This window comes from Procambarus clarkii, chromosome 75, assembly GCF_040958095.1.
Source record: "Procambarus clarkii isolate CNS0578487 chromosome 75, FALCON_Pclarkii_2.0, whole genome shotgun sequence".
NCBI classification, from domain to species: domain Eukaryota; kingdom Metazoa; phylum Arthropoda; class Malacostraca; order Decapoda; family Cambaridae; genus Procambarus; species Procambarus clarkii.
The window spans coordinates 23,879,693-23,889,427 of NC_091224.1; the positions used below are offsets into that span (position 1 = coordinate 23,879,693).

Consider the following 9,735-nt stretch of genomic DNA (forward strand, 5'->3'; position numbering starts at 1 on the left):
TTACATTTGAGTTCGAGTAAAGAGTGCGCCTCCACTTCCTACTCCTTCAGACAGTTCAGTAAGTCCCAGCAGCGTCTGGGTACAAGTGACAGGATGAACAACCCAGCGGTGTGTTCTTCATATCGGGGGATGTTGTACATGCTGCTATGGCGCCGTGTTCACTCACAGGATGGGTGACGCTGTTCAGTAAATTACGGTAGTCCTCGAGGGCACAATTAAAAAAAATAATCTTCTCCAAAGCACTTCAACTGCTCTAACAGTAGCAGTTGTAGCTGTTCAAGACGTTATTATTAATCTTAAATAATAATAATAATAATAATAATAATAATAATAATAATAATAATAATAATAATAATAATAATAATAATAATAATAATAATAAAGCGTGTTCAGAATTGCGTGTGTACAAAGGCGTGGTTGTCTGAAATATATGTAATAAGCCTATTCTCTTCACTCATTGCACTCGGTTTCCTTCAAATGCTGTGCAATAGTTACAACTTGGAGAATAATGGTAATAATTATAATACAGACTAATACCACTGACGTTACAACCAACAAATCATAGTAATAATACTGATCACACGACCAACAATAACAAACCGCGCACTTCAAACTGTAAAATGTTGCTGGAGTACAAACCTTATACATATTAAAATGATCACAGCTACACAACTTGTAGAGGATTTGGGAATATTCTTCCACGGGTAAATTCACTGTTAGAAGAAGTTTGTTTACACCGATTCTTGCTGCCAGCAGATAAAGTGACAGCAAATTCTGGCTGTCAGCAGGTAATACGTGCGATTGGTCTTCCTCCTGTGCACTAGGCTATAGCTGCCGGCTCGAGGGAATGGCCTCTGAATTTTATTCGTGAGGCTAATTGACTGTTAGCTGGCAGGATATGTAAGCTAGGGACTCCAGAAATCAAATTTGAAGTTTCGAAACACTTTGGATCGGGGCGTCGAGGTTCTGATATGGAGGAGGTCGCGTTCACTAGGAATATCAGGAAACAGCGGAGGACCCAGCAACCAGTCAGGGTGAATCCAACGGAGGTACTGAGCAATGTTGCGTGATGATAGGGGAGGATGGGTGGTGCCTGTTGCAAGGGGGAAGGAGGAGGTGTCTGATGTATATGGGAGGAGGGGGGTGTCTGTTGTATATGGGGATGAGTGGGGGTATCTGTTGCATGTGGGAAGAAGGTGAACATTAAATGTGAACAGTTGACTATTCTTTGACTCCCCCCCCCCCCCCCAGCTAATGCATTGACATATTCTACGGAAAATTACAGCAATTTGTGCAAGTCAAGCCGGTTGTGACCCCGCGGGAGGGGGGAAGAGTAATCATTAATAAAAAAAAAACGCTAAGCTTTGATTTTTTTTATTGTTGCCGCCGGAGGCGGCTAGTTTATTGTGCACCCCATACTCATCCTGTGAGCGGTAGCGCAAAAAGCATTACAGAGCTCAGCTACTATGACTATACCGGTATATGAGGACTGTCTTAAGATCTGGGATTATCTCCGAAGGATTGAAGGAGTAGAGAAGCGGTGTTCGACAACTTGCACCACTATAACTGAACGCATTATTGAAGGCAATATAGACGTCACGTGACTTCATATACAGGGCGACTCTCCACGTGTCTATCAAATGAACCCGAACAATAGAACGGATCCTTTCTATCTTTAGGTAGGAACTGTACAAAATTGTTGTTTCATATCAGCGGCTGTACAAATTTCTAGACAATCATATTGGAGTTTAAATTTTAATACTGTGTGAAACTTTTTTGTTATTTCCTTTTATGTAAATTCGTTCTCTTTCAAAATGCATATCATCTCTCTAATTCTCAGCAATATGTGTTTAAATATGTTCTAAAAATAAGTACGTTTGTCTCACTGCCAAAATGACTGCAAACTACAAAGTTTGTAAGGTAAACTAATTAGAAAATATAAAGTTATTTTTTTATAACTTTTTGATCTTGAAATTTGAGTTTAAAATATTTTTTTATTGCTAATACGAACGCGGCTGATGATGCCATATCGAGATCATTTACATTTCCTCTATCCCATAAAGATAACGAGAGATGCTATATCTCCTTTACGAATATCAGCTAATTGCAATGCACATTGAGAATCATAAATAGTGGGAACGTTCTGCATATATATATATATATATAAATTTCGCCTGCGAGAAGATAATATCCGGACATCCGCAAGGTTACCAGCCATGTTGGAATGGCCATTGGAGCGGCAGAGGGCCTCGACCCCCCGTAACACCAACAAGCAGTTTTGTACACAGTGTTACCTCTTCAAGTGACCACACACACGTACACCAAGAACCTACACAAGCCGTTCGAGATGGACGTGGGAGGAGGGGAAAGTCATCCTGCTAATATCTTGGTAAGATCACCCCTGACAAATTTATACCCTGTTCTTGAGTAGATTTATTTTCATTCCAGTGTTGTTAACTGTTGGATTACCTGCTGACGATTTGGAGACTTCTAGTCCAGTAGCCTGGGTCAGCCTTCCGTAGATAACCACCTACCCTTCAAAAGCGCTTAATATTATTACAGTAAATAGCGAGGATACTTTAAACATTCGAGAGGGCGAGTAGGCTACCCAATATTAAGGAAACTCGCATGGGCGAATGTCCTTGAACTGATTACAGTACGTTTCCATACACAGCTTCCCTCACTTCTGGTAGCTACGGGCTAATTACGTGAGTCTTACATTAATACAGTAACACCCACACTAAGATAGAATTCACTGTGGTCAATAGGCCACTGAGGTCAATATATATATATATATATATATATATATATATATATATATATATATATATATATATATATATATATATATATATGTCGTACCTAGTAGCCAGAACTCACTTCTCAGCCTACTATTCAAGGCCCGATTTGCCTAATAAGCCAAGTTTTCCTGAATTAATATATTTACTATATTTTTTTTCTTATGAAATGATAAAGCAACCCTTTTCTCTATGTATGAGGTCAATTTTTTTTTATTGGAGTTAAAATTAACGAAGATATATGACCAAACCTAACCAACCCTACCTAACCTAACCTAACCTATATTTATAGGTAAGGTTAGGTTAGGTAGCCAAAAAAAGCTAGGTTAGGTTAGGTTAGGTAGGTTAGGTAGACGAAAAAACATTAATTCATGAAAACTTGGCTTATTAGGCAAATCGGGCCTTGAATAGTAGGCTGAGAAGTGCGTTCTGGCTATTAGGTACGACATATATATATATATATATATATATATATATATATATATATATATATATATATATTTTAACCGAGCATTCAACAAGGGCCAAAATAAAAGCTAGAGTCGAGAAAAATTGATTATTTTTTGTACGTGAATAAAAGTACATATGTAAGCACATATAGAGTGCAGGCTGTGTGCAGTCACATAAATAGTGCAGGCTCTGTGTACTCACATAAATAGGATAGGCTTCTTGCAGTCACATAAATAGGATAGGCTATACTCAAATACCTACCAATAATATCGTACTTAAATACAAGCATACATAATTATACACATGCATAAACACCTGTTAATATGAACATACATACGGAAATTAACAATCATCCATAAATACATTCTAAAATGTAAAGATATCCATAGATGCACATACAATTACTGTCTCACGTGTTCACGCAGGAACGCAGTAAAATACACATCAAATGTATTCACATATGGTTACACAAGGTTATATTCACCAAATTGTTTATGTTTCAATGTATATGCATGAAAGTTTACTTGATTTCTTATATCTATTGGAGATATAAGTAAACCGAACTGACAGATTAGAATATAAGCTAGATCAAGAATAGTATAAAAAAGGAGACTGCATTTGAGATTAGTTACAGTAGCAGAAGAAACCACGGAATGAAATAAAAAGCACACATGAACATTGAAGATACCAGGAGGAACTTCTTCAATTGAAGTCTGTTATCCATATACAATAGGCTAGAGCTATATGAAGACATTGTAGAAGTGAACTCCATAAACAGTTTCAAACGAAGATATGATACAGAACTTGGGGAAATGGGAGCTTCACATTATTTTGGTAGTGGCTGTTAAGGTAGTAGTTTAGAGCTGGCTCGAGCCTGCATGAATATCTAAACGAGTCACACACACACAAGCCCACCCGAAACCCACATCAAGAGGATAACATCAGCGGCATATGCCAGGTTGGCCAACATAAGAACGGCCTTTAAAAACTTGTGTACAGAATCATTCAGAACCTTGTATACCACGTATATCAGACCAATCCTGGAGTATGCAGCTCAGCATGGAGTCCATATCTCAAAAACAAACTAAGTTGGAGAAGGCTCAGAGGTTTGCCACCAGACTAGTGCCCGAACTGAGGGGCATGAGCTATGAAGCGAGACTATGGGAATTAAACCTCACGTCGCTGGAAGACTGGAGACTTAGGGGGGGGGGGACATGATCACCACACAAAAGATTCTCAAAGGAATTGATAGTGTAGACAAAGACAGTTTATTTAACACAAGGGGCACGCGCACTAGGAGACACCCGTGAAATTAAGTACCCAAATGAGCCATAAAGACATTAGAAAGATTTTTTTAGTGTCAGAGTAGTTAATGAACGGAATGCATTAGGAAGTGATGTTGTGGAGGCAGACTTCATACACAGTTTTAAGTGAACATATGATAGAGCCCAATAAGCTCATGAACCTGCACACCTGTTGAGAGGCGGGACCAAAGAGCCAAAACTCAACCCCCACAAGCACAACTAGATGAGTACACACACACACACACACACACACACACACACACACACACACACACACACACACACACACACACACACACACACACGCCGCTTGCTCACAGTAGACACAGAATCACATTTATAAATCATTATTCATATACCAGTTTATGAACAAATATCTAAGCTATCGATTATATAAATGAGGATTGTCTAACATTTTCAGTTGTGTGCTGAAAGTGATACAATATAATAATAATTATATAATGTTAGTGCTACTAGAAGTTCTTCATTTATATACCAGCCTACAATCGTAATATTATATTTGCTCCTGGGAATTAAACATTTGTGTTAAAAAATAACCTGCATTGAGGAACAAATCGTAGGTAATTATTTCGATGATAAATTACGACTAAATTGTACAGAATATATATATATATATATATATATATATATATATATATATATATATATATATATATATATATATATATATATATATATATATATGTCGTACCTAGTAGCCAGAATGCACTTCTCAGCCTACTATGCAAGGCCCGATTTGCCTAATAAGCCAAGTTTTCATGAATTAATATATTTTCTCTAATTTTTTTCTTATGAAATGATAAAGCTACCCATTTCATTATGTATGAGGTCAATTTTTTTTATTGGAGTTAAAATTAACATAGATATATGGCCGAACCTAACCAACCCTACCTAACCTAACCTAACCTATCTTTATAAGTTAGGTTAGGTTAGGTAGCCGAAAAAGTTAGGTTAGGTTAGGTTAGGTAGGTTAGGTAGTCGAAAAACAATTAATTCATGAAAACTTGATTTATTAGGCAAATCGGGCCATGCATAGTAGGCTGAGAAGTGCGTTCTGGCTACTAGGTACGACATATATATATATATATATATATATATATATATATATATATATATATATATATATATATATATATATATATATATATATATATATATATATATATTTCTACCTCTAGTAATTTTGTGTGTCGGGCAAAACCAACATATATATACAGACATGTTAGCGTACACGAGGTCAGAATTATATTACGCAGATTCAATACACACGGGATTTCAAAATCCAATTTTGCAGGCGACGAGTCACAATAACGAGGCTAAAGTACGTTGACCAGACCACACACTAGAAGGTGAAGGGACGACGACGTTTCGGTCCGTCCTGGACCATTCTCAAGTCGATTGGGAATGGTCCAGGACGGACCGAAACGTCGTCGTCCCTTCACCTTCTAGTGTGTGGTCTGGTCAACAAAATCCAATTTTGTTTATATTTATTGGATCATATTATTTGGTCTCTTGTGACCTTTTTCTATTCTGCTCGTCGTTCTCTGTATATATTTGTTATTTTCTTCCCCTTTTTTTTACCTTTACCACTATTCCATTTACTTTACCATTATTTCTATTCTTCTTATTCCTTGTCCTGTCATATTGTTCTAGTCACATAATTGTTCACACGGGTTAGAGCAAGTGTTGGTGGCAGCCGATGGGATTGGGGCAGGTATAAGGGTTGCCCATTACCAGGGAGTTGGTCACGTGATCCACCAGTTGACCTGACCTCACCACGCCCATCAGGTTTCCTACTGATGCCCTGGAAAAAGTGAAATACCATTAATTCCTTCATCTGTATTGACGAATTATTTTTAACTGTAGACATTTATCAACAATCGGCAAGTTAAATTCGTAAATATATATAGTGTGATGTGGGACAAAACTCATTAAATTTGTTAGAATGGTTTCAGGAATATGAGTGACATCAAATTTATTTTATATGTATACAAAGATTCAAATTGATTCGGAGGCAGTTCTCCTGTCGGATTCGATCTCATCTTCACCTAAAATGAAGTTGATACAAAGAGTATAGACTTCTAAATACCAGTAGGCTTCGGTGGCCGCAGTGCGCTGGTATTTTCTAGTATATTAGAGTCGAAACCCAAGTGGGAAGAGCGGTTTAAGAAATACAAGCAGCTTCTTTATAGAAAGGTGGACTACGAAGAAATAAGGGCCACTTGATAAGAATTAATTTAAAACAGAAATAAGAGAAATCGGTGAAAAATTGAGACTGAATACGAGGCGCAAGAATGTTTTAGAGGCAAGAGGGAGGTTTATTTCCCATGAAATAATAGGAAACAGCTGAGAAAGACGACCGATGTTTCAATAGACAAATGTAAGGAAGTGAAAGCAATAAGCAGAATGAAATGGAACTAGTGTGCACGGTTTTTTATAATTCAAGAAGTAAATAAACTTTGGCTTATCACGTTTTCTGTTGAACTCGAAAGAAAATGTGAAATCTATGGAATACCAACTAAATTAAATTATAATAGGATTAACCCGAGAGGGTTCCGGGTTCAATCCCTGGGCGAGATATAAACGATGGGGCTCGCTTTCTTTCATGTAATTTCCTTTCACCTTGCATCAGATAGGTTACCGGGAGTTAGGCAATTATTGTGAGTTGCGCCCTCGGGAAGGTCAGTAGTTGGCTAAGGGAAGCCTCGATAAGGGTAAGTACTGGCTTCCTGTCCCCGACAGCGGGAAATACTTGTGAACGATTTATGTTACCAGTCACTAGGCTGGGACACATACTGACTGCATTAATATGCATTAATTAGCTGCCATACTTCTTAAAGGAGACTAAACGTCCAAATGTTATAGTATCCCACTCCTTTTATATGCTATTATTACCAGTGATAACAAAATATATTGAAATTTATGAAACTCCCATTGTTTAATAGAACACGAAATTAATTACAAAATATATACAAATGAAAATTAGAATATGTAATTTTCTTGGTGCCAATTTTGGTAACTTGGAAGCTTCCATTTGTTTTGCTTTTTATAGTCTATTGGCAAATTAGTGATCACATATTGTATTTTTCTCGACCTCTAGTATATTTTGGCTACAGCGCGATGAAACGTGCATTAGGCTACTAAGGCTTCGACAAGATAAAAATCATAACTCACATGAGAAGAGCCATGCTGGAGTCCTTGCCAGTCAGGTGTCCGGGTGTGGTGTTGGCCACCACGCTGCACAGATGCGAGTGGATGCAGGCAGGAGAGTCCTGGAACACCCTCCACAGGTGGTTGAGGTGGTCGGCGACGTCGTCTTCCTCGAGGTCCTCCTCCAGCAGGTCGTCGCCCACCACGGGGTCAGAGGACCACACGTTGCCTCTCAAGGAGTCCGGCAAGTTGAACTCCTCTTCTCCAGTCACGTTGAAGCTTTGGGCGTCTCGTTTCATGCGCTGGACGCTGGAGTCCCACGGCAGGACCTTGTCGGGCATGTCCGACAGCCACAGGGACAACGACCCGTCGCCGATGTCCCGTCGGCCTCTGCGAGTGCCACGGAGAAGGCGGAAGAGCAGGAAACCGAGAAGAGTGCCGAGTGCCAGAGCGCCCAATACCACATAGGGGTCCAGGGTACTCATGTAGGTCGCGCCGCCACCGCCGTAGCCGCCACCACCGCCGTAGCCGCCGCCACCGCCCCCGTAGCCGCCGCCGCCGTAGCCGCCAGAGCTCTTGTAGGAGGTCATACCGTAGCCTTGTCGTGACATCATTTCGCTGTCCGCCTTGTCTGCATCAGGATCGTAATCTGTTACTTCGTCAGTTTTGTACTCTTCAGCGTCTAGAGCCTTAGACTCGAACTCATCGGACTCGGACTGGGAGGCAATGGGCAAAAAGTCGCCGAATTTGAAACTGCTGACAATATGATCTAACACATTCCTCTTGAAGCGTTGCGTACTATTGGTATCATCTTCTGGTAAAATATCAGTTTGAATACGCATGACGGATTTATAAAATTCTTGTAATTCTGTGTTATTAAAGGAAATTAAGTCTATGTACTGGTTTACCAAGTCGCTTGAAATTTTATCCTCGAGATACGCTTGAACGAGGCGAGACATTGTGTTCATTGTGAAGATGAATCGGTCTGATCTAAAGTAGTCAAGGACGCCATTAAGTCCATAATCTTTGGTGAAGTTGTAGAAACTGTCGAAGTCTCTCAGTGGACCCAAGTACGGGTCGATCTTAGTCATGAGGAACATGGCAAAATCCGGATGAAGTTTCTTGGTCAGGAAGTTTAAGAGATTGACGTCGTCTCCAAGACTCAAGACTCTGTCTATAATCTTGATGGGCGTCAGCTGCATGAACTGTGTCAGGGAATTCTCCTCCTTAACGTATGCCAGGACTCTCTGCCACGTGGATTTGATCATCATCCACACGCTGGAGGTGGTGGCATTAAAGTCCGCCAATAATCCATTTGGGTCCTGCGAGGTGGAATGCACTAAGATGGAATCCATCCTTCCGAATTCCTCTTCGAATATATTCTTAGCCAACTCCAAGAATTGAGCGTTAATGGCAGGCTGGGCAGCTTGAGAGCCCTTTGGGGGCTGGATATCGCCGGAGCTTCCTTCTATAGTATTTTCCTTGTTGATCTGGCCATCCTCACTTGTCTCATCATTACTCAAACCTAATTTAATCGATTTGTATGCATGTTCAGCATTCAGTTTTATCATTTCGCTGACAATCCTTGTAAGAGGTTTCAGGAAATTAGTATTGACGCCCAAACCGTCAGCTATGATGGTCTTCAACTCCTCTGCTTCAATTAGCTTTTGATAAAGCGTCGACAAGATGAGAAAACCACTCCCCTCTTGGTTGTCTATTCCTTCCGAGTTTCCAGTAAATTTCTTGATGAAATCCCTGAGTTTTCCGTTGTATGAACTGCCGAAAAGTTGTTTAACAATGGCCATCGATTGGTCGCTGTTCAAACTCCCAACGAGGTTCTTCATAAGACTCAGTAGCTGATGATTGCCTGGGTACTGAGAGTTCGATGTCTCTGTGGTCCTGTCGATGGCGCTTGGCGAGTTCGATGTCTCTGTGGTCCTATCGATGGCGCTTGGCGAGGTCTTGCTCGTCATCAGAATGACTGTCAGCACTACTGCAAGCTTCACCGCCAT

At 39.9% G+C, this 9,735-nt stretch overlaps 1 protein-coding gene across 1 annotated transcript; it reads right to left on the bottom strand.

Annotated features, from left to right (window-relative positions):
- Positions 1 to 6,111: 6,111 nt before the first annotated feature.
- On the bottom strand, positions 6,112 to 9,735 carry LOC123771836 (uncharacterized). Its single transcript, XM_045764562.2, has 2 exons — positions 7,748 to 9,735; positions 6,112 to 6,377 (listed from the first exon to the last, which is right to left on the bottom strand). Exons 1-2 carry the CDS (start codon positions 9,733 to 9,735, stop codon positions 6,248 to 6,250), a joined length of 2,118 nt encoding a protein of 705 aa, XP_045620518.2. The 3' UTR covers positions 6,112 to 6,247.